Here is a 26406-nt window from a genome sequence, read left to right as displayed (position 1 = left end):
GATCCGGTCCTCCCCCCCAGAATCCTGCCCAGCCGGCTCCGGCCACCCGCAGCTGGGCATCCGGCCACTGGGCAGCCCTGCAGGGACGCAAATGGTGGCTGTCGTAGCCGCCATTTGCGTCCCTGTATTGAGCCGTGATAGGCTACGTAAATATTTACGTAGCCTATCACAGCAGGGGGAAAAAAACCCAGTGTACGCAAATGGCGGCGGCTACCGCCATTTGTGTACGCTGAGTTTCCCCCCCCCCCGCCGTGATAGGCTACATAAGAATTTATGTAGCCTATCACGGCTATGAAGATGAAGCGAATGGCAGCCGCAGGACGGCCATCATTCGCAAAGCAGCGCGGATGGGAGCAGGTAAGTGCTCCGTTTTGCACACCTTTCGTGGGTGGTGGGGACTTCGTCCCGTGTGCCTTTTGTGGGTTGGGGGGGCGGGGGCTTCATTCCACGATGGATTTCGGGGGGGCGAATGCACTGGCATTTGGCCTCACCGATATCTGTTGCGGAATTCTCTGACATCCCTAATGTGAAGCTTTTAAAACTTCCAGTGTATGAGTTCCCTCAACTTACATACCTCATTCAACACTATTCCATCATTTCTGAGTAAGGTCATGCTATTTTATTTTCTGAGCCATTGAGGTGGGAGCTAATATATCATTTTATTAAACAATGACAATGTTTCTACAACTGCAGAAACATGAACATAAGAAGAATCATACTGGGTCAGACTAAAGGTCCATCTCATCCAGCATTGTGTTCACACAGTGGCCAACCAGCTGCCTATGGAAAATCTACAAGTAGAACATGAGTGCAATAGCATCCTCCCACTCATGTTCCCACCAGGCAACTAGTGTACATAGGCATTCTGCCTCTGATACTGGAGGTAGCATTAGCTGTCAAGCCTAGTAGCCAGTGATAGCCTTCTCCAGGAATTTGTCCAATCCCCTTTTAAAGCCATCCAAATTGGTGGCCATCACTACATCTTGTGGTAGCGAATTCTACAGTTTAATTATGTACTTTGTGAGGAGGTCCTTCCTTTTATCTGTCCTGAATCGCCCACCAATCAGCTTCATGGGATGACCCTGGTATTATGAGAGGGAGAAAAATGTCTCTCTATCCATTTTCTCCACACCATCCATAATGTACACCTCTATCAAATCTCCCCTCATTCACCTTTTCTCTAAGCTAAACATTTCCAGATCTTGTAACCTTTCCTGATAGGGGAGTTGTTCCAGCCCCTTGATCATTTTAGTTATCCTTTTCTGAATTTTTTCCAACTCTACAATATCCCTTTTTTATGAAGCCATAGTATAACTCGACATATTAATGTTTAACAGGAAGCAAAGCTACATATAGGTCTTTCTTATAGAATGTTTATGAAATTCCTTCAGACATCTATTTTATGTTACCTTTTCTAGTTGGGAGAACACTTAAGGAAGCCTAAAGAGTGAATTTCAAAGTTACTGCCAAGCAGACCTTAATTTAGGCCCAATCTGAATGCTAAGAGCAATGGCAACTGCTTCAGCTGTCTCTATTCAACTATGCCTGTTTCCTAGCAACTGTTCGTGGTAGTTCATTGTCCAAGTTTTTTTGCGGGGAGGGCGTGGTATTTGGAGATGCCTTTTACAGAGTCTTGTTAGCCTGTGGACTACTCCCTCCCCCAGTAATTGCCTATACAGATAGTAAAGGTCACTAGATGTATTTGAGTTGCAAATATCCTGTAAGTGTAAGTAGATCCATTGTGAGATGAATAATTCTATTAAGTATTTTTATTTTCTTTTAAAGGAAACCATTATGGCTTGCCAAGACTCCTGCTTCAGAAGCTAATGGAAGATATCTTATTGCAGAGGAAATGAATACAATGTACAAAGCAAAGTGTGCGTGTGCGTGTGCGTGCGTGTGCGTGTGGTGGTGGAACTCAGACCAGTGATCCTCAGTGTGAGAATAGGGGGTGATAGAAGTACTCACAAGTGTCCCTACTTTCAACTGTGAACCGTTGGAGGATATGTTATAATATATAATCTGATCTGTAATCAGAACATACAACGTGATACAAGCCTTTCTGGGAAAACTTGCCCAGAGGAAAAGGAAGCCCTGAACATAGCAGATGTCCTCCAGGATTATGTGTTGCAGGCTCAAAGGCAGGTCATTCCTAATGGGCCAGGGAGTAACACTAGATTACAGGTACAGAAGAAAAATCACTTTCTATAGAGGATAACAAGAAGAGGATAAACCAACCAAGGATAAAAAAGAAACTGCAAATCATGAGAATTCGCCTTGATTTTAAAAAAGTGAAAAGTCTTCGCCTCACCGAACACGATATTGTTGCCTCTAAATTTAGGAAGACATGCCAAGCTAAAACATCACTTGCATGGGCAATTAAATGTAACCCTCAAGTCAGGATTCCTTCATAATAACCCTGGATTCCATCCATTACGCATTGTAGAGGTGCCCTTTGTCTCCCAGCCGTTTGGAACAGAACGTTTATCCGGAACAGATCCTACATGGCAGGGAAAACAATGACATGGGCGGAGCTGATTGTGTTGGTCTTTGCCATGGAATCAGTACACTTCTTCCTGATGGGGGCAAACTCTGTGGGAAAACCTCACACAATCAGCTCCACCCACAGAGACACAGCCCACAGCGCTGGTTGATGTATTCATGGTTACGCAACTCCCACATGGCAGGGAGAATGTTCATCAGGAATCAGGCATTCTAAGATGTCATTGTAGGACGCCATCTTTTTCTTAGAGATCTAATCACCTTCTGTAGGAGGCGTGTGAGACTAGCATAAACATTTTATTGAAGGTGACAGTGCTTGTGTGTAGCAGGAGAACTATGAGCACCAATGAAATGCTCCCTAATTCTAGGTTATGATTATTAGGCGAAGCATTTTCAGTAGGAACAAAAAAGTATTTACGTAATCGTAGAAAGCAGTGCCTCCGTCCATACATTCCTTCAGACCAAGGCTCAATTAATTTATTTTATTTTATTTATTTAATTTGCATAGTGGGGTAACAGTGTGGGCTCATCCACTGCATAGATATCATCTAGCGTGAATCAGGTATTCCACATGAATGCCAGGTTTATATGATCCTCCCTGTTACTTTGTGAGGGAAGAAAGGAAACGAAACACACAAACATGGCTAAGCAATTGCGTGAAGTTCCCACTAAATGAAGGTCCCACTAGATGTTACCTATGTGGGAATGGGGCGTGCATTGCTCTTCCACTAGCCAATTCACTGCTTGCCCTGGAGAATGAATGAACCAGAGTATTGATAAGATCTCATGTGAAATTTGTTTTGGTTACCTACATTCAAGAAGCTGAACTTTTGTGAGCTTCTGAGTTCCTGTTGAAATTTGCATGCTCAGTCAGGGAGAATTAATTTTTGTTGCTAAGCAAATTACACAAAACCCAAAAGTATACCAAAAAAGAAAATGTATTTTGATGCAAACAACATTGAACGGCATATTTTGGCTCAGCTCAAGAATTTTAACAGAGTAAGTACAAAGAAGAACAATTGAAATGATCAAAACAGGAAGTTGAAGGAGCTGAACCTGCATCAGCTGTAGGGAATTATTCATTTTTGCTCTTAAAATATAGAAACAGAAAAGAGGTATAGTTCACTACAAAAACTAAAGTGCTCTGTTTCTACGAAAAAAAGCCAAACTACAATGGACATTAAGGAATTGATCTGGCCCCTCTACTAACAGGCAAATAGAAAATCATGACTTCATTGAGCTTGAAGGTTGTATTAATTTTCTATACCCATACAATTTATTGAGGAAAAAATGCTCAGTTTTTATTGCAATGAAATAACACATGTGGAAATTTTGATCAGAAGAAATTAATATGGTTGCATGGTTGGAATGGACTAGCAGAGAATTTAGGAAATTGGCTAAAATAAATATATAAACATAAAACTGCATCAATGTAGAGTTTCTGCATATATGATTTGAAAAGAAGTGCTATATTTGTTCTGTCTCTCTTCTTATTAGTTGTTGAGACAGCTTTGGAAAATGTGGGGGGAAACTTTCACTTTTGATCTGCTTTGTACCAGAGACAGGATTATAATCTAAACTGTTTGAACCCGATGCCCAGTTATCCATGTGCTGGTAACCTCCCAGTTAGAATACTGCAACTCACTCTACATGGGGCTCCCCTTGAAGACAGTCCAGAGACTGCAACTAGGGCAGAGTGTTCATGGGTGTGTCTGCACACTGGTCCTTAAAGATCTGCATTGGCTGCCTATTAGTCACTGAGCCCAATTCAAGGTGAATGTACAAAGCCCTAAAAGGCTTGGTACCTGGGTAAATGAATCTTACCCCAGGAAATCCTGCCTGGGATTTGAGCTAGGGAAGGCCTTTTTATGATGCCATCGCTGACAGAGGTTAAAAATGTATATATCTATAATTCATTGGAGGGCCTTCTTGGCAGAAGCACCCCACTTGTGGAATTCTCTCCCCTCCAAGCTCCAGTTGGCTCCTAAGCTATATACATTTCAGTGCAAACTGCAGACTTTTTTTTCCCAGCAGACCTTTTGGTAATATTTGTTTGATGTTTCTGTTTTTAAATTGTATCTGTTTTTATTTGATTGCTGTGACCCACCCTACGCTCACATATGATGAGGGGTGGGGACATAAATGCTATAAATAAATACATAAAAACATGAACATTAATAAAGTACAAAGTTTCTTCTTATAATAGGATACTATCATCACAACAAATTGAACCAAGAAACAGGTCCCTTCCATAGTCCTCCTCCTGTCCCACCACAAATAAGGCCCACCATTTTTTCAGTTCAAAACAAATTGCCCTGATTTGAATTACCACTCATGAGGACCAATTCCCCTCTCATCCCATAAGACAAATTGCTGAGGCAGCACCTGCTAACAAGTTGCAAACTCTTCATACAGTTGCTCTTCAGAAGAACAGAAAATGGTTCCGTTCCCTAGCAATGTCAATCAGGCAAATTCCATAAGTACCAAATTGCTAAAGAGAGGTAGCAAAGACAACCCCTCCTCTCCCCAATGCTTTGTTTCATTCCTCACAATTTAATAACTATACTTTGACAAAATACTTTGAAATGGCATGCCTGGAGTTAATGAATGGGATTTTCTAAAGCTGGGTAGCCTAGATGTCATTTGTAGACCAACCAATATGTTTGTAAGGTGATATGGAGAGCATTGAGATGTGATACTCACATCATTGGGAATGGTGAGTTCATGAGTACTGGCCGGGGGACTGGCATCCAAACCTGAGCATATGCAAGAGAAAATGGTTATAGGTTGAAAAGCAAATATGAAACACTGTCTGGTATTTCATCACAATAGTAGACCTCGTGAATTTCTCAGCCTGCACCAGGGCCAGAGGGTAAGAAAGGAACATATTTTGGTAAAATAACAAGGAAAACACTAGTACTACTAATCTAGAGCTCCAGGAACCAGTTGTCATCACACTTCAGTGACCTGTCCAGTTGGTTCTAATACAGTTATTACAAATCCCACGAGTAATGGTACCCTAATCTTGCCTTGCCTCTATTTTGAAATCAAAGATAGGAACATTCCTTGAAAGCTGGCTTTTGTTTCCATTTTTCAGTGCTCAAAATGTTGTTACTATTCAATGGAGCAAAAATAAAGCCCATCTGACCATTAGCCATGAACCTGTGGCTCCTTTGGGGGCAAACCTGTTCAGGCCATGATGATGCAGTGTCTCCCACAGAAACCCATTTGGTGAAGCCAGCATCAACACATTTTATTCTATGTCTCTACCTAGCCATTTTTGGTTGCCAAAAATAGGCAAATTGGTACCCAATTTGCTAATCATTGCACAGTGTATTGATGCCAAATACAAGGAGGGATGAAATCTTGACACAAGATCTAATACAAGGATAGAGTTTTACTATGAAATTACTCTGGAAGTTTGTGGCCTGAAAGTCAAAGGTATAAACTATGAATGTGTGTGGGGGTGGGGAACCTTCCTGTCATATTGATAACTACAAGCAATAAATCACCTACTTTTTTTTTCTTCAAACATGCAAGTTATTACAGGCACCAAGTCCACAGTACAATGAATGCTTTAGCCTTGACATTCACATTCAAGTAATACAAACCAGAAAATATGGAAAGAAGTTTAGAGCTGACATGACTTCATCCAGTAAATTAAGGAACATCACATTTATTGTGTTTTTCTGAATCTCTCTGTCTTCTCCAGTCACAATAGATGTCAGAACCGTAATCCTGTAACCACTTTTTAATGATTATACACATTTCTTGCGGCAGTAATTTGCAAGGCAGGGATTTCAGGGTTGAAAGTTATGACTAAAATCATACTGATCTGCTCTTACTAATTTATATACTGTTTTCTAAAAAATACCCAAACCCACTCTTATTAGATATATGACACCATGTCAAATAATACAGGGGCTAAAATGAAACCTAAACATTTTTTATAAAAGCCAAGGAACCACAATGTCTTGCACAAGTAGAAGCACAAGAAATCCTATAAAACCTTTCTATGTGTGAAGTCTTCTGCACTGTGTGAACTCTTCTGCACAACCGCTTTTGCAAGCATTTGCAAAACAGTACTAGCAGCTGTTTTTTCCACTCCTGTTTTTTTTTTAATCCAATGCAATGACTCCAAGACAGAATAAAAACAAATTCTTGACCAACTGACACAACTCACTAATCATAATGAATCAGTATTTATGTCCCACTGTCTACATGCAGCCCTTGGTGGGAGGGTCTTCCTTGTGGGCCCACATTTCCCTTTTTCACTTCTCTCTTTGTACTTCTAGGGCCTAAAACAGGAACTTTTGTTACAGAGAAAACAGAGCCCGCCATACCCTCATAGAATCATAGAATGGTAGGGTTGGAAGGGGCCTTCAAGGCCATCGAGTCCAACCCCCTGCTCAATGCAGGAATCCAAGTCAGAGCATCCCTGACAGGTGGCTGTCCAGCCTCGTCTTGAAGGCCTCCAGTGTGGGAGAGCCCACCACCTCCCTAGGTCATTGGTTCCATTGTCGTATTGCTCTAACAGTCAGGAAGTTTCTCCTGATGTTCAGCCGGAATCTGGCTTCCTGTAACTTGAGCCCATTATTCCGTGTCCTGCAGTCTGGGATGATCAAGAAGAGATCCTGGCCTTCCTCTCTGTGACAACCTTTCAAGTACTTGAAGAGTGCTATCCTATCTCCCCTCAGTCTTCTCTTCTCAAGGCTAAACATGCCCAGTTCTTTCAGTCTATCCTCACAGGGCTTTGTTTCCAGTCCCCTGATCATCTTTGTTGCCCTCCTCTGAACCCTTTCCAGTGTGTCTGCATCCTTCTTAAAGTGTGGTGCCCAGAACTGGACACAGTACTCTTGATGAGGCCTAACCAGTGCTGAGTAGAGGGGAACTAGTACTTCCCGGGATTTGGAAGCTATGTTTCTATTAATGCACCCCAAAAGAGCATTGGCCTTCTTTGCAACCACATCCCATTGTTGGCTCATCTTCAGCTTGTGATCGACAACAATTCCAAGATCCTTCTCACTTGTAGTGTTGTTGAGCCACAAATCCCCAATCTTATAACTGTGCATTTGGTTTCTTTTTCCTGGGTGCAGAACTTGGCATTTATCCCTATTAAATTGCATTCTGTTGTTTTCTGCCCAGTGCTTGAGTCTATCAAGATCATTTTTAATTTTGTTTCTGTCTTCCAAAGTATTAGCTATCGCGCCCAATTTTGTGTCACCTGCAAATGTGATCAGCATTCCCTGCACCTCCTCCTCCAAGTCATTAATAAAAATGTTGAAGAGCATTGGGCCCAGGACTGAGCCCTGCGGTACCCAGCTCGTTACCTCTCCCCAGTTTGAGAAGGTCCCATTGATAAGCACTCTTTGATTCCGATTCTGTAGCCAACTGTGGATCCACCGGATCGTTGTTTCATCTAGCCCACTTTGAGCTAGTTTGCTGCTCTTCAGGATATCATGGGGCACTTTGTCGAAAGCTTTGCTGAAGTCGAGGTATATTATGTCTACAGCATTCCCACGGTCCAAAAGGGAGGTTACCTGATCCAAAAATGAGATCAGATTCATCTGGCAGGATTTGTTCTTGACAAATCCATGTTGGCTTTGAGTAATCACTGCATTGTTGTCAAGGTGCTTCCAGATGGATTGCTTTATCATCTGCTCCAGAATTTTCTCAGGGATTGATGTCAGACCGACTGGTGTGTTTTACACTTTTTGAAGATAGGGACAACATTAGCCCTCCTCCAGTCATCTGGCACTTCACCCATCCTCCATGATTTCTCAAAGAGAATAGACAGCGGTTCTGAAAGTTCTTCTGCCAGTTCCTTTATTACTCTAGGATGCAGTTCATCTGGCCCTGGAGATTTGAACTCATTCAAAGTAATGAGGTGTTCCTTGACCATATGCCTATCGATCTCAAGCTACAATCCTGCCCCTTCAGCCTGTACTTCGCCTATGCCGGGGGGGGGTCATAGATCCTCTTTTGGGAGAAGACTGAGCCAAAGTAGGAATTGAGCACCTCTGCCTTTTCTTTGTCATCTGTTATCATTTTGCCATCCTTATTTAATAGCTGAACAACCATTTCTTTCCTCTGCCTTTTACTATGCACGTAGCTGAAGAAAGCCTTTTATTGTTTTTAGCATCCCTTGCTAACCTCAGCTTCTTCTCAGCTTTAGCCTTCCTGACGCAACCCCTTCAATTCTGTGCTACCTGCCTGTACTCTTCCTTTGCTGCTTGGCCTTCTTTCCACTTCCTATATGTGTCCTTTTTTGTTTTCAGGTCATCTCTAAGCTTTTTGTGAAGCCACATTGGCTTCTTCTGTTGTCTTCCACCTTTTCTTCTTGTTGGAATTGTTTGTAATTGTGCCTTGAGAATGTCCTTTTTTAAAAGATCCCACCCATCTTGGACTCCTGTTCTCGTTAGAGTCACTTGTCATGGGACCTTACTGATCATTGTTCTGAGTTTATTAAAATCAGCTTTCCTAAAATCCAGTTTACGTGTTTGACTACACTCGGCTTTTGCTTCCCTTAGAACCAAGAACTCAAGTGCAACATGGTCGCTTTCCCCCAGAGTTCCTGTAACTGCTACTTTATCTACTAAGTCATCTCTGTTGGTTAGGATCAAGTCAAGGATAGCCGATCCTCTAGTTCCTTCCTCTACTTTCTGTAGGAGGAAGTTATCTGCCACACAAGTCAGGAATTTCCTGGAGGGGCCATGTTTTGCAGAATTTGTCTCCCAACAAATATCGGGGAAATTGAAGTCCCCCATTACTACTACATCCTGCTTCCTTAAAATATTGGCTATTTGCTTTTCAAAAGTTTCAACCTCGTCTTCTCCTTGATTGGGTGGCCGCCTGGCTGATAGTAGACTCCGACCACCAGGTTCCTTTTATTCTTTGCTCCATTTATTTTCATCCAGATGCTCTCGATGGAGCTACCAAGCTCCTCCTCCTGTATTTCTGTGCAGAGATATGTATTTTTCACATACAGTTTAACCCCACCTCCCTTTCTGTTCCTCCTATTCTTTTTGAACAAGTTATATCCTTCAATTGCTGTATTCCAGTCATGAGAGTCATCCCACCAAGTCTCAGTTATACATACCAAGTCATAATTTCCCTCTTGTATTAAGAGTTCAAGTTCGTTCTGTTTGTTTCCCATACTCTGGGCATTAGTATATAGACATTGAAGACCAAGTGCTTCATAGTCTGGCTTTCTTCCTACATGTGTCTGAAGACTATTATTGGGTGCTATTAGAGCTGTTCTCTCTGTTGCAGTGCATCAGACTACATCCATTGTTACCCCCAACTTTACATCTCCCTTCCCCGTAGGATTCAGTTTATAGCCCTCCTGATGAAGTTCTTCATGCTGTGGCCAAACACATTCTTTCCTTCTTTTGTGAGGTGCAACCCGTCCCTTGCCAACAACCCATCTTACAGGAAGTATAGCCCGTGGTCCCAGAATCCAAATCTCTCTCGTCGGCACCACCTTCGTAGCCAGTCATTCACCCAGAGTATTTTTCGTTCCCTTTCTATCCCTCTTCTAACTACTGGAAAGATGGATGAGAAAACTATCTGGGCCTCAAAGTTCTTCAGTTTCTTTCCCAAAGCTTCAAAGTCTGATGTGATTTCTTCGCAGCTCTGCTTGGTGGTATCATTTGTTCCCACATGGATGAGAAGAAAGGGATACCTGTCAGTGGGCTCTATGAGTGTAGGCAACCTTTCAGTCACGTCTGTAATCCGTCCTCCTGGGAGACAACATACCTGGCAAGTCTACGGGTCTTCGTGACATACTTGGTTCTCGGTCCCACGCAGCAAGGAGTCTCCCACTACTACCACTCTTCTTCTTGTTGTAGGCCTGGGTTTCATCGCCTCTGTTTGACTGACCTTCAGCCTCTTGCTCACTCTCATGTAGGTTCTCTTGTGATTCTTCCTCTACAGGCTGTCCTCCAGTCTCATCCTCAAGTACCTGGAATTGGTTCCACAGCTCCACTCATTCCACTGGTGCAGAGTGGCGTCTACTTCTTCTTCTCCTAACTGTCACCCTTTTCCAAGGAGTATCCTCTACTCCATTTTTCTTCACCTCAGCATTTCCCACTTCTGCCTCCTCTTGCTGTTGCTCTTCAAGCTTCTGGTCTTCACTTTGCTGCTGTAGTTCCCCCATTCTGTCCAAGAACTCTTCATGTTCAATTATTCCCTGGAGGGTCGATAGTCGCCGCTCCAATCCACTTACTTTTTCTTCCAGCAGTGTGATCAACTTGCACTTGTTGCAGGTGTAGGCCATGTTGTTCTCAGGCAAGAAAACAAACATGGCACAGGCCTTGCAGGTCACCACCATTGGAGAGTCTTGTCCTTCCATATACTCTGACTATATAATGACCTTTTTGAGGGAGAAATCATGGAATTCAGCAAGCTAGAGTGCAAAAGATGCTCTAGCTCTCTGTGCTCTGTAGTTTCTCCCTGAAGAAAATTATTATTGAGAAAGAAACCATGGAGTTAGGTGGGCTAGAGCAGAAAGCCAGAAAAGGGGAGCCATTGGGGATGGGGAGGTTTAACTATTGTCTCCCCAAGATCCTGATGAAGAACTCCCCATAGGGGGAGTCTGTGAGTGTTTGAGGCAGTAACAGTCAGTGTGTGTGTGTGTGTGTGTAGGAGAGATGCGGGAGGGGGAGGCCAGGCCTCACCCACCACTGGCTCTGCCTGCACTTGCTGCTGACATGAGGCCCCCAACCCACCATCAACTGTCACATGCGACCCTTGGGGGCAAAAATGTTGCCCATCCCTAATGTACTGCATTTTAAGTGTTCAAATTGCCTCATATTAGGAAACTGCATACAATCATGGCCATGTGGACAGATCAAGGTATCATCCTACATGTGAACAAAACACAACTTACTAGAGGGAACAGGTACACACGATATTTTAAAAGTCTACATGTGTGGGCTCTTTCTTATGAGCAGTTCAACACCTCTGCAGGCAATTAGTACATATATTCAGTATAATGTGTGAACAACCCTATAATCTCAGTATGATGTTGAAAAATTAAGGGAAGTGTGTGTGTAGCCTATCTAACATACCTACAGATCAACATTTCTCTTCAAAATGAATATGTGGCATTAATATGATGACTTGAACTTAAGTGAGAATGAGTTACAGCAAGACGTAACAATATTTTGTGGAATTCTTGAGCTTCTTCATTAAATACATTGTTACTGACAGTGATACTTGTAGGCTGCACTCCGGAAAAAGCATCTAACTTGGAAGTCCATGCCATTTAAGCCAGTGAGATTTACTTCCATGTAAGTGTAGTAGTGTCTGAAGTGAAAGCCCTATTCACAATGTTGAAGGGGGTCTGTTTTCATGTTTTCTTTTATAGTGTTTGAAGGTAGCTATCCATGCTAGATGATGAAAGTTTTCAAGTGAAAAGGTATCCCACCCCAAAATCTCTGAAACCCTCTCCATAAAAAGAAATGAGCTGGAGCACAAGAGGAGAGGGAGAGAGAGAGCGAGAGAGCCTCTAAGACTGTTCTTGATCAGGAAAAACTTAACAGCCGTTTGATCTCTGGAAATCTGCAGGTAGAGCTTTACACAAAACTGATGTTTACACATCAAATCAAGTTAATGTTAAAGGTACTGCTACAGAGGACAGCTAAAACAGTGGCAGCCTTACTTAAGTGAGATTTGAAATGTGAAGATTTTCAGTTTACAGTCTTAACCATTAAACTACAACTACACCATAAACAGGCATTCTAAAATCCAGCCCATGGCCATTTTATGGAATCTGGGAATCTTTGTTGATACATATGAAAACATCTACCTCCCAGCAAATGGCTAGATTTTCAGGGATACTCACAGTTCCAGTATAATATATCTGAACCTCTAGACACTTACTTGAATGTACAAATGTAAATTTAGGCACATACCTGCTGGCATGCAAAATTGCATACTTTGGCCTAATTGCTTTGGGTAAGGCTGCAAAGGAAATAAGAAGCAAAACAGAAAACAAAATCCAGGTCTTCTGATTCACATTCTTTAATAATTAAAAAGCACCTCGTGGGTAGAATCTTATTGTGCTCATGGGACCCACTGCTTTTGCAACAGGGCTTTTGTAACGGAACCAGCAAAGGTGGAGCAGCCCTGTTGGAGATTGCCACTTATCTGTAATGATCTGTGGGGTCTATAAAGTGTTGCAGCACAAGAGAATGCCTGGAGGCTTTCATCCAATGTATTGTAACATCCATATTTTATTAATTCCTCTATCCACAGTGGGCCGACAAACTGGATTGTACAGAGACTCAAAATTGTGCATTCATTAAAATAGTGCTCTCCTTTTAGATTGCTAGCTCTGGCTATAGATGGAAGCAAATATAGTTCACATTAGAGACAATAACATGTGAAATGACAGCTAGACTCTGAACTTTTCCAGATGGGGCTTTCAATGTGCCTTGCCTTGTTTGCTGGAGTTTTGGGGCTGGCTAGATGACGTCTTCGGTTTCCTGCAGTCGGCCCATGTCATCCTGGGTTTCCCCTGGCTTCTCCCATATTTTCTCACACAGGGGTAAATACGTTAACTTTTTTTTCCTGGCACACTATGATCAGCACAAAAACAATGGTGTGACTGCCTGATTTTGAGAGCTTGCGGTGTTTTGGGTGGGTATGGCTGTGAAGTGTAATTTGGGGGTGTGTTCTCATAGCTTCAGGCTGACAAACCATCCATGTTTCTGTATCATCCAGGAAGCTGATCATGCCTCTCTCTCGCTGCTGCTGCTGCTTCTGCAGTGAATAGTTCTTTGCTTTATTACCCTCCCCCAACACTCACACTCACACACACACACACACACACACACACGGTGCCTGTTTCAGAAATAGCAATAGAGAATATAAGGAGGTGAGAGGCAACTATGAGAGGTAGGGAAGTAATATTTGTGTGGAGTTTTGTCTGTTTGTTTCTTCCCTTAGAAGTGTGCAATTCTAGGATTTCAAAGGTTAACTGCTGCACTTTTATTCCTGTGTAAAGTGTGTGTGGCCCCAATTCAGATTGGGACCACAGCCTTCCAGGAGGGAAGGGTTAAATCTTTTACACCTCCCATTTCCCCCCAATTCCACAACTCTCCATGGGGACTAAAAAATAAAAAAGTTTTTTTACACCCCTCCCCCATGTGTTTTTTTTTTTTAAATTTTTGGGAAAAACACATGTGTGGGGGAAGGTTTAACCCTCACCTCCTGGAATGCCATGATCCCAATCTGAATCAAGGCTATGCATGCTTAAACGGGAGTAAAAGCGCAGCAGTGAACCTTTGAACTTCCAGAACTGTGCACCTTCAGGGAAAGAAACAAAACAAACAAAGAAAAAAGCTTCACACAAAGAGTGTAGTGGGAGGGAGCAACAAAGGGAGGGGAGAGCTGCAGCTACAGCCTGTTATTCTCTGCTCACTGGTGTGGACAGAAGGTAGCAGCATGTAGCGACAATTTTCTCCAACAGTGTGGACGGTCCATGGCAATTCCATATGTAATTTACTGTGGAAGAGCAATGACTGGTGGCACTGGGAGCCCTCTGCATGAGCCCTTACAATCTGGCCAGTTTAAACAATGAAACTAAGGTGCTTGTCCTTGGCTTCATCACTTACATCTGTGATCCCTTTGGCATCCAGTTCTTAGAATATAATTTGCCTCTTAATGCAGTGCCTAATTATTTGCTTAATTTCTCACATGTATACAGCTGCTTGGTGGTGAAAGGGAAAGAGGATGTGGAAAAGTCTGAAGCTAGCCCCCTTCTTCCCTTCCTGAAAAGCTGATCAGAAGGATTCTAGCTTCCCTGAGAGGAGCTATGACCCTGCAGCTGTGGTTGCTGTGCATGTGCAATGTTCGATCAGAGGCAGAGCCAGAGGTGGTAGAACATCACAACATCTAGAATCATAGAATAGTAGGGTTGGAAGGGGCCTACAAGGCCATCGAGTCCAACCCCCTGCTCAATGCAGGAATCCAAGTCAGAGCATCCCTGACAGATGGCTGCCCAGCTGTGTCTTGAACGCCTCCAGCGAGGGAGAGCCCACCACCTCCCTAGGTAATTGGTTCCATTGTCGTATTGCTCTAACAGTCAGGAAGTTTTTCCTGATGTTCAGCTGGAATCTGGCTTCCTGTAACTTGAGAACATCTATGTGATGTTCACAGGAAATTATTTAGTTCTGAAATTTTGAAATGCATTTAATTATGCTATTTTTGAAAATAAACTAGGAAAAATACATGTAAGTCTTCGTAAGTGTATTCACCTAAATACTGGGGAAAAAAACACTTTCAGTACTTACCCAGTCATTTGCCTTGCATTATGAAAATGAACAAGTGCTCCAGTCTAGCCAGGGACCATATGCCTGTGGGAGCAGGTTTCCATGCATGTGTCTTGGTGCATGAGGGATCAGACTTCCTTGTAAGCCAGCAGGCAGGGTTCTGCTATTGCTAATGGTATATGTCGTAATGTACAGCACCTTCCCCTAACCTGGTGCCCTCTGGATGTGTTGGACTGTAACGCCTATCGTCCCCAGCCAGCCTGGCCATTCTGGCTGGAAATGGTGGGAGTTGCTGTGCAGCACATCTGGCACTAGGTTGGGGAAGGCGGCTGCACAGCGCGTTGTTCTTAGGCACATAAGAAATAACACACAAGCACAACAGCAGCAGGTGTAGTTGTGTGTGTGTGATTTCCAAGTGTGACTCTGGGGTTTGCAGGGGTAAGATGAGGAAGAATTCAGCTTTCTTTCTTTCTTTCTTTCTTTCTTTCTTTCTTTCTTTCTTCCTTCCTTCCTTCCTTCCTTCCTTCCTTCCTTTGCAAGATTGATTCAGAAATAAGCCTAGTTTTATCCCCAGTTTTTAGAAATAGCTTGCTTGGCTTATTTCCAGGCCAGTCTGAGAACCAAACTAAATGTGACATTACCTGTGCGAAGTAAATGAATGTGCTCATTTTTCATTATGTGAAGAGCAGCTGCAGGGTAGGCCGAACATCTTCGGAATCATGGAGATTGGGGAAGGGGAATCTAACTCTTTCTCTCCTGCTATTAAAAAAACCTCCTCCAATGCTTTTATCTGCATTCAAGGAAAGCTCCCATGGGTGCTACTGCCTGGATGCTTCCCTTGAAATACTAATAGCTCCACAGAGGCAACAGTGTGGTGGGGAAGAAATAGTTACATTTCCCCTCCCTACCACCCACAGTCACAACCCTTCCCTGGGGCTGCTATTCACATAACAAAAACCTTGCACATTCATTGAATTCATGTAATTAACACCACAGGTTTGGCCCTGATGCAAGCTGGGCAGTATCTGTGTGTGTGTGTGTGTGGGGGGGCGGGGGCGGGGGGAGAGACTTGCCCAGCTCTGTTTGTCAATGGCTTTATCTATTTTTCTATTAAGCCAGGAATATTTTATAAGAATCAAATGTTGTAAACAGGGTAAAAATGTCTGTTCTTCTAATTCTGAGTGATGGGTGCGTGCATGTGTGCGCATGCGTGCATGTGTGTATTTCTTGTGACATATAAGACAAACATTGGATTCAAGTCTCCACTTAATTCAGGCACACTACAAACTTGGGAAATGTTTCCACCCTAGGATTGCCACCTTTCTTCTGATAAGACTCCTGTGCTGCTAATATATGTAAAACAGACAGAAAATCAACAGGTGCAACTATCATCTTCATAGAAATGCAATGCTAAGAAAGTTGGTATTGTTGAATTTCTGCCTGCTGTGTATGGACTAAAGGCAGAATTTCCCTACAAGGAATAAAGGCCATAACCCAATAGTGAAAATGCTTTCCAAACTGAAAGGCCAAACTGGACATGATAGGGAAGATCCATTAATATTATTAAAATATTTAAACCTGACCTTTCCATCCCCAAAAGGACCATCAATGCAGCTAGAAACTCTCATAAAACCATAATCAATAAAACAAAGCAACAAACATGTCAAAATAAACAGCAGCAGTGATAATAAATAAAAACAAATAATAAATTCACCAAGAACACTCTACTGAAAAGCATATTGGAACAATATTATTTTAAGATGACACCTAAAGGCACATAAAGAGGGAGCCCGCTGGATTTTCCAAGGCAGGCAGGGTGCTCCGGCACCTGAGTACCATGCCCAAGAAGGCCCTCTCCTGCATACCCACCAGCCATCCCTGTCCCTGTCCCTGCCATCCTCTATTCTCTTTTTCTGTGACCCCAGTTTTTCCCTCTGTTACCCAGATCCAATTAATTTATACCCTAGCCTAAGGTCACCTAAAATCAATTTTCCCTTCCCTAAAATAATTATCCCACCCCTCAAATCTGACTTTGATTAAATTGATGCTTCCCCAAATTAATATCCTCCACAGAGATCATCTCAAATCTACAGCCTACTTTTCAATGCAGCTACAGAGCCTGAGAAACAGAAGGGGAAAGCTGTGCTGATTGCCTTTGGCTGAGAACCAGGTATACTGATGACACTCAATAAATAAATTACCTCTCCATCTCATGTAAGTGTCAAACAGCATGTAGGATACAGTGAAACCCAATGGAACCTATGGAGCCTTGTGGATGAGCAGCAGTTTTCCCCACACCATTTCCTGAGATCTACCATCCAGGAATGACCGGGACAACTGTAAAACTGTATCTTCAAGACACATCACCAGTAGGAGGCCCTGAAGGACATCAGCCCTTGAAAAGTCCAGCAGAACAAAACAGGGACACTCCTCCTGTCCAGCTTCAGCACAGATCATCCACCAGCATGATCAAAGACCTCTGAATCCCAAACCAGGGTCAAAACCCAGACTGAAAATGTTCCAGGTACCCTGGAGCTGAAACATCATCACACCTAAGATCTCCCAAAGGGTGAGTTAATAGCAGCAGCGACAAAGGGGATTCAATTCAGATTTGAACCACAGTATGGGAGAAGGGTTCTTAGCCCTGTCCTCCTGTGCTGTTCTCCTAATCAGAATCAGCAGCCTCCACATCTAGCCATTTACCTTGTGTGGCAAAATATGCAAGTACTTGTATGATACGTGAAAGTTTTCCCCTAGTGAGCAAAATAGGAGTAGGGGTGGGGGATTTTAAACAGTGAGAAAGGGTAAGTCCCCTCCCTCAGAACTATGTTCCCAATCTGATTTGGGCCTTGTCTGGCAACTACAAACATGCAGGATTCGTGGATCTCCATTATTACACCTAGTTTGGCCTCAATTAACTGGGGATATTGTCATTAGGATGATGATGGTGATGATAATGAAAATATTTTAAACATATATTTTTAATATTATATAACATTAATAGATACTGCTTTAGAGTGTTCAGAGTGCTTTGCTTACATTATTTTATTTATTTATTTATTTATTTATTTCTATACCGCCCAATAGCCGAAGCTCTCTGGGCGGTTCACAAAAACTAAAACCAAACAACACACATTAAAACAATTTAAAATAAATAGAGCATTAAAACCACAATATAACAATACAACCACAATAAAACCTAGCAGCAGTACAGGAGTTTAAAAATACAGATTTAAAACAGCAAAGATAAAAATTTAGAAAGCTAAAATGCCTGGGAAAATAAAAAGTCTTCACCTGGCGCCGAAAGGAGTACAATGTAGGCGCCAGGCGAACCTCACTAGGGAGCTCATTCCAGAGCCGGGGTGCCACAACAGAAAAAGCCCTCCTCCTAGTAGCCACCCTGTTTATAGGATTATAACAGGATTATCCTGTTATAATCCTTATAACAGTATTACTGCACTATGGCAGATGCAGGGCTGAGCCAAAAAGAGAAAGTAGCTTGCTTAAGGAACCTACTGAGTTCATTGCAGAAACAAGTTCCAAACCTGGAGCTTCCTGATTTGTAGCTCAGTCCCTTTAGTCACTATGATACTCCAGCACCACCTAGAACCCAAGGAAGATGCTTCCACACTAGCCACTAGGGTGGCTTATTTATGAGTCATGAAAAAAGAAGAAATGCATTACCCCAAAAGAGAACAAAAGAGGATACCAATTTGCATAGAATGAGCATATTGCTAATTTATATGTACAGATGCAGATTTTAGAAATAATTACTATAGTTTAAATAGAAATGCAGTACCTCTGCATCCAGTGCTGAAGACTGTGACTAGGTGACCTGTGCGCCTTCCTGCCTGCTCAGTCTGCTGTCCAGGTGCTAACTGTGGATGGGCAACACTTCATAAGGCTATTTATTTTTGAACTGGAATTGGACAGGGCAGCTCTTCAGACAGAAGACACCTTTGAAGAGAGGACAGTCCTTTGACAGCCCTTCAAATAGAGGACTGTCCTCTGTAAAAGAGGACTTGTGGCCATCTTACCACTTAGTCATTCATTCACTCTTTACAGAGATTCCAGATGATTTTTTGCCAACCTGCTGCATTCTAGTATTTTGTGAGTTGTCCTCCCATCTTTTTTCAGACCCTGTATGTGGCATTTTGTTCACTTAAAAAGCAGTTGCAGCACCAGCCCGTCCAGTGTGGATTGGCAAAGCACTACTGAGGCGCTAATTAGAAGTTTACTCCTTGTGGCTTTAACCGCTAATTTCTTACAATTCAGTGTAGTGTGGTATTAGTGATGAGTAGCACTTTGTTCCTTCATTAGTTAGTTTCTGTTCCATGCAGTGGGGGCCAGGGGTTTTGTTTCCTCCCATTTCCCCCTTTTTGAAATGTGAATTAAAAAAAAATATTTAGCAGGATTTTCTTCTGAGTAAAAATTATAAAGGGATCTTTAAGACTGTTGCTGGAAAATATACCGCTATTTTCATTCAGCTTCCAGCTGATTGTGAAAACGCTATGCTGCTCCAATGCTAAAGAGCTCTAGCACGGAAGTAACTTATGCATCATTTTGTTTGTGAGCAGATGTAGTTTGTCAGGCAAGGTTGAAAAAAGCTGCCCCTGATAAAAATTCCCTCTTCCACATTAACTATTAAAAGTATCCTTGTTTGCCTTTGTGAATGTTTGAGGGCTACAGAGGCAAGGACAGGAAAAAAGGTCAGACCTAGAGGGTTTTTTGTTGGGAGGGGATATCCCTGAGACGAGTAGTTTCATTTCCCCAGATAAGGTTCCGTTTCGTTTCCCCTGTTAAGTTTCATTTCTTCAGGTCTGAAGCAGTACTTTCGGTTTTGGGGGAGGAGGGCATAAAAAGAAAGAGTCAGAAAGACCAGAATGGTAAGAGCAGAGTTGGGGAGACCCAAGCTTGAAGAGAGTGTGGGAGAAGCAGCCTGGAGAAGTCTAAGTACAGCTAGGGTAAAGGAACTTACATTTTGCAACTTTTATTTTTTCTTAGTGCCTTTTGTATAACTCAGCTCTATTCTGTAAATACCCTTAGTAATAATTTGCTTGCTTTAATTTACTAGTAAACACTTGTGGTTAAACCCCCTGTCTAGAGTGCCAAGCACCTCAGATCTATAGCCTAAATCCCACATTATTGGAAAGGGGAAGGTAAAAGAAAGAAGGTGGGACTCTTAAGGAGGCAGGAAATCCTTGAGGAGTTGCTCAGGGGCCCCAGGTCATTAGGGGAACCCTGACAGCCCTTGGTTATTCTATGATCAGCTCCTTGTACTACCAGGTCCTTTGTTTGCATTAAGATATAGAAATGAACTGAGGAGGCTGGGCAGACATTTGGTTAGATTTGGTCCCCATGCCTGAGTTTCTGCACCCCCGGATTAGAATAGTAATCATCACTAAGCATAATGCCTTGAATGTTTTTTTTTTTTACAAACAGCTAACTGCCCAGTGAGTGTTGTGCCTATAACTGGCACAGTAATTGACTGGAAACATTTTAACTGGAAATACGTTAAATTAATTGCATTACTGCTACACAAACAACAGACATATCTTGATAAGAGCACATAAATTAGGAATTTGGGATTCATTTTTCTTATGCATATGTCCTCTAAATAGAAGCAGATTTTACACTGCTGACACCTAAGAAGAAATCCCCTAAAACAACATCTAAAGAAGGCCTGTAACTGAATTTCTCCTTTACCCCGTTGCAGGGCTGGGCCAAAACATTTTGCTGCCTGAGGCAAAGGGCAAGATGCCCCCCCTCCATTTCCACATACAGAAGCAGTTTGGACTGGCAAATGAATTTTACTGCAACACTGGCAAAGTGACCATGGGCTGCCGCCCACTGCTGCTCCCCAGCATCAGCTGCCTGAGGCAGTTGCCCCACAGTTACCACTGTGCCAAATGGTAGGACCAGCCCTGCACAGCTGTGCTTTATGGCTTGGGTGCCTAGTCACATTTTTTACTTTGGGGGCATCTCTACACCAGCCTAAAATCCTGCATTTAAAACAGGGCTTTCTGCTTTCGTTTTAAATGCAGGATCACAACGACTCCCTTTTTCACATGCTTCCTTTCTATCCACCCCTTCCCCCTCCTTCTCCCCATATCTGAGCCTTCCATTATCTTTCAATGATCTTGCTTCTCTTGTTGCTGCTTTTACTCTTTTCACAGAGGAAACTGAAGCGGAACACAATGGGTTAATTTGATAGCTCATTATCTGCAATCTATTTAAAAACGGAACCAAGGGCATTTAGTGCAGGAGATGCCTTGAATGATCATGGCATCAAGTTAAGAGCCCACAAACTTCCATGAAGGAGCCATCTCAATCGCAGGATAAAAGCTCAGTGTGAAGGAGCCCTTTCTCTTTCACCAGCAGGCCCATATGCCATGTTACAAACTCCTTTAGAAAATGATCTTCTGTTTCAAAAGCAGTTTTCTATGTTGTATGGAGGGTTTCTGTTCAATACATGCACACTGAAAGCCCCCGTGGGCTCACAGAACTAGTTGTAGGAGCTATGGATCCTAGACAAAGCTTCTAACTCCACTGATAGCGCATTTTGGTAGTTAAAGAGCAGCAGTTTCAAAGACAGGCAGAAAACAGAAGGAGCCAACTCCTGCCCTCTTATACAAAGGAAGTGTTCTTTAAAAAAAGAGGCATTTTATTGCTGGAATTTTATTTTATTTTAGCACAGAGTTGCATTGTGCCTACTAAGAGTCCATCAAACTGTCTCATAAGCATAGCCAGAGCAGGCAGTTTGAATGTGGCTAGAACAGCGACAGGATGCAATTTAAGAAATATTTATAAATGCAAAATACCCTATGTATTTGCCTATGTTTTTTACCTGATGATTGGCCCATCAGATTTTGAGCTTCTTCGGAGGAATGTAAGGGCAGCTTTTCTCCTGAAGAGCAAAGAAGAAACAGATTTAATGTTTTTTTGCCTTCAAGGAGATAAGCAATGTCACTTCATCTAGGAAGCTCAAAATATGATGCACAAAATGGCAGAACACACATTTTGTGATCATCCCAATGAAATGAAGATAACATACACATTGTATATATTATAGTATCTGCCATCCTAGTTTTTTGTGGAAATTTTTACTTAATTTTTTTTACTTAATTTTACTTAATGTTTCACTAACAATTGTTCTTATTAAGTTTCTGTTAAAGGTCCTTACAGTCTTCATTCAAAGAAAGGGCTTATCCACTAGAGTAATGGATCACTCTCAGCATTTCTCATGAAAGCATGAGCTTCACATTCTAAATATTCGTTAGCAACCTACCCGTGTCTTTGAATACATGAAACATCACAGACAGTGATCAAAACCATGAGAGACATCTGTGAGGACTTCACATCCCCTTATCTGACTTACTCTGCTCATGCCCCCTGTAGACAAAGCACTTCTGGGACACGTGGATATCTTGCAGCAAACAATATGAGCCTGTGACTTGCAGACACATGGCCCATCCTTTTCTCAAAAAGGTAACGAGCAAAGCAGAGAAAAATTACTCTGGTGCCTGCTTTAACTTGTCTCCCATTGATAGCTGCAGCTTTGGTTACATATCCTATTTATTTTCATTAAACAAACAAAGCTTAGAAAGAGAGAGAAACTGCATAGGTAAGAAGAGAAGGAAATCTGTAAAGGGAATTTGGGTACGTACCAGGGAAAGCGGGGGTGGTCTGTCCAAGGGGAGTAAAAGGGGTTTGCTGCATAGCCAACTGGTGGAGCTTGGTCAACTGCTGAGGGGTAGGAGGGACATTAGAACTAAGAAGGTTATTGTTATAGAATACAAATCACACCAAACACTAAGAACAAAAGTATAATAAAAAACAAAAACAGGAAGCCATGTGGAAATATGGAAAACACAGTTTAACAGAAGGACTTGGCCTGGGTAAATACAATAATGCCCACATTTGAGGCAGTTGTGCTCGATCAGGGTCTGAAATACAGCAGCCTGATTTTGGTGTTCCTCCCTCTTTAGCTGAAAGAACTAAATAAAATCTTACAGATTCAGTCATCCCTCCATCTTCTGGAACTGAACTGAGAAACATTTGGACCAGGATGAGAGTATATGCATGTGGCACTTCCAGCTGCAACTTGGACTGGTCAGTATAGGAGTGAACGAAGCTCCTGGAACTGGAAACAAGAATTGGTGTCCATGGGACATGGCAGTAGTGTGGGTTTCACAATTCCATAGGCCAGGTGACTTTGCCCAAAATAGGTATGTATTTCAGACCCTGCTCATCCCTTGTTTTGTTCGGATACTTCTAATAGCCCCTTCACAAAGGTCCCATAAAGAGGAATGCATTTGGAATACATTTTGTGCTGTATCTCTGTTCTTATTCAAGTAACAAATAATGGTAAAGCAACTCTGCTTTCAAAATTATGCTGTGCAGCCTGGGGGAATAATACTGGTCCTTAGTAATCTTATCAGAACCACAGAAATTATCCATAGGAACATACCATCAAACCAACCAGGCCACCTCCCTAAAATATAAGGTTTGAGGGGCTCATAATTTTAACTGTGGGTGTGTGTAAAAAACTCTTGCTCCTGCAGCATATTTGAGGGAAGGGGTGCAGGGAAGTCTGACATTGGTTTGACAATAGTCAGGGTGAAGCACTGGAGAAAGAACACCTGGGAGGCTGAAGAACATAGGTAGGAAGGTAAAGGGGAGTTTGAAAAGTAGAGCTTTAAATCAGTTATAGAGTTGGCAAGCAAAAGACCAGAAGCAAATGGCATGCAAATATATATGTCCACTTTAAAGAAGCAACCCCCCCCAGAAGTCAGAATCTAAAGCAACCAAGTTTTAAAATACAGTTTACCTTCCAAGTAAAAGACTTTGCTAATATTATTCTTCAAAAGTCTGACATACACTTCTATCCATGTAATCTTCAGTGTAATGAAATTTATGCCTAAGGACAAAGTAAAAAAAAATCTGTCTTCCTGCGGTCACATGCAGCATGGTTCCCGCACAATTATATCGAAATGAAATAATTGAACCATTTTCATGTTGTATTAATATCCCATCTCTGTTCAGTTTGCCTTGTTTCTGATTATGTCTCAACAATTTGATTTCTTGTCCATTTCCACTCCTTTTCTTCATTCATGATTATCCTCCAATATGCAGCACAAGCCTATTCTGGTAATAAAAGCAGCCGATCATGTGAAAAGGTCTCTGTGAACATATGCTAAAGGAAACTATAGGCATGTAATGACAATGTTTTCCTAAAATGAAAACTACCTTGTTTGATACCAAAACATCAAAAACATACGTTGGCATCATTATAAAGTTATGGAAATAGTTTCCTTTGAAAGTCCCCTTCATCCCTTTCAGGAATAATGCAAATGTACCCATGACCATCATTTCCAGATCACTTCAGTTTCTTCTTTCTGCTGTGAAGAGTTAATTTTTTGTTCACTATCAGAGTTATTAAATGCAAAAGGTGACAAACGCAAAGAGGTAAATGGGCTGCAGGAAGCCCAGAGGGCTGTCCTTTTCCTTCTGAGTGGCTGTGAGCTCACCAGGTGCTCCTGAGAGCTCCAACTGAATTGGGTGTGTGTGGCCGGAGTACACCCAGCAGCTGACTGGGCGGGAAGCTTCAGTCTGTCTCCCACCTCCCAGCAGAGCAGAGCAGAGCAGAGCAGAGCAGAGCAGAGCAGAGCAGAGCAGAGGGAGCTGCTCCAGCTGGTCCAGGGACTACAAAATCAAACAAGCCCCCAGAGAGCGAGCAATCAGAGCGAGAGAACAGGGGGAGCAAACAGGAATTGGCCAGGGGAGCTGCAGTGGAAGAAGAGACAAAGGAGACAAAGGCAAAGATTGGGACTCTGTTTTTAACCTCCAGTGAGTAAGGACCAGGCACAGGTTACTCTAGAACAATCAGAAAGCTAGACACATAAAGGAAAAGAGACTATGGAAGGACAAGACTCTCCAGTGGTGGTGACCTGCAAGGTGTGTGCAAGGTTTGTTTTCTTTCCTGAGAACAACATGGCCTACACCTGCAACAAGTGCAAGTTGATCACACTGCTGGAAGAAAAAGTAAGAGGACTGCAGTGGCGACTGTTGACCCGCCAGGAAATAAGAGAACACGAAGAGTTCTTGGACAGAGCAGTAGAACTACAGCAGCAAAGTGAAGAACAGAAGCTTGAAGAACAACAGCAAGCTGAGGCAGAAGGGGAAAATGCTGAGGTGAGGAAAAATGCAGTAGAGGATACTCCTTGGAAAAGGGTGACAGGAGCAGAAGAACGAGAAGCCAGTCTGCACCAGTGGAAGCAGTGGAGCTATGGAACCATTTCCAGGTACTTGAGGATGAGACTGGAGGACAGGCTGCAGAGGAAGAATTACAGGGGAACCTGCATGAGAGTGAGCAAGAGGCTGAAGGTCAGTCAAGCAGAGGCAATAAAACCAAGGCCTACAAGAAGAAGAAGAGAAGAGTAGTAATAGTGGGAGACTCCTTGCTGCATGGGATCGAAACCCAAGTATGTTGCCAAGACCTGTGGACTCACCAGGTATGCTGTCTCCCAGGAGGGCGGATTAGAGACGTGACTGAAGGGTTGCCTGCACTCATAAGGCCCACTGACAGGTATCCCTTTCTTCTCATCCATGTGGGAACAAATGATAACACCAAGCGGAGCTACGAAGGAATCACATCAGACTTTGAAGCTTTGGGAAGGAAACTCAAGAACTTTGGGGCCCAGATAGTTTTCTCATCCATCCTTCCAGCAGTTAGAAGAGGGATAAAAAGGGAAATAAAAATACTCTGGGTGAATGGCTGGCTACGAAAGTGGTGCCAACAAGAGAGATTTGGATTCTGGGACCATGGGCTATACTTCCTGGAAGATGGGCTGTTGGGAAGGGACGGGTTGCACCTCACAAAGGCTGGGAAGAATGTGTTTGGCCACAGCATGAAGAACTTCATCAGGAGGGCTTTGAACTGAATCCTACAGGGAAGGGAGACGTAAAGTTGGAGGTAACAGTGGACGAAGGCTCATGCACCGCAATGGAGAGAGCAGCTCTAATAGCGCCCAATAATAGTCTTCAGACACATGTAGGAAGAAAGACATCTTTGATGTCTATATACTATTGCCAAGAGTATGGGAAACAAACAGAACGAACTTGAACTCTTAATACAAGAGGGAAATTATGACTTGTTAGGTGTAACTGAGACTTGGTGGGATGACTCTCATGACTGGAATACAGCAAGTGAAGGATAGAACTTGTTCAAAAAGAATAGGAGGAACAGAAAGGGAGGTGGGGTTGCACTATATGTTAAAAATACATATGTCTGCACAGAAATACACGAGGATGAGCTGGGTAGCCCCATTGAGAGCATCTGGGTTAAAATCAGTAGAGCAAAGAATAAAAGGAACATGGTGGTCAGAGTCTACTACCGGCCACCCAATCAAGGAGAAGACAAGGACTTTGAAACTTTTGAAAAGCAAATAGCCAGTGTTTCAAGGAATCATGATGTAGTAATAATGGGGGACTTCAATTTCCCCAATATTTGTTGGGAGACAAATTCTGCAAAACATGGCCCCTCCAGGAAATTCCTGACTTGTGTGCTGGATAACTTCTTCCTACAGAAAGTAGAGGAAGGAACTAGAGGATCGGCTATCCTTGA

At 42.6% G+C, this 26406-nt stretch overlaps 1 protein-coding gene across 2 annotated transcripts in view; it reads right to left on the bottom strand.

The window, feature by feature from the left end:
• Positions 1 to 26406, bottom strand: part of PCBP3 (poly(rC) binding protein 3) — a 111845-nt gene that overhangs the window by 5398 nt on the left and 80041 nt on the right. The window contains exons 11-13 of one of the 2 annotated variants that reach the window (XM_084820330.1): positions 22448 to 22526; positions 21628 to 21687; positions 5206 to 5258 (exon numbers count right to left, since the gene is read on the bottom strand). In XM_084820330.1, coding sequence (XP_084676456.1) covers positions 5206 to 5258; positions 21628 to 21687; positions 22448 to 22526 — 192 coding nt within the window. The remainder of the gene's footprint in view (positions 1 to 5205; positions 5259 to 21627; positions 21688 to 22447; positions 22527 to 26406) is intronic. The other variant, XM_084820339.1, reaches the window with a different exon arrangement.

This window comes from Heloderma suspectum, chromosome 1, assembly GCF_057233095.1.
Source record: "Heloderma suspectum isolate Gila_16-S chromosome 1, 16-S_ref, whole genome shotgun sequence".
Lineage (NCBI taxonomy): Eukaryota > Metazoa > Chordata > Lepidosauria > Squamata > Helodermatidae > Heloderma > Heloderma suspectum.
This window is presented reverse-complemented; position numbering and strand designations above follow the sequence as displayed.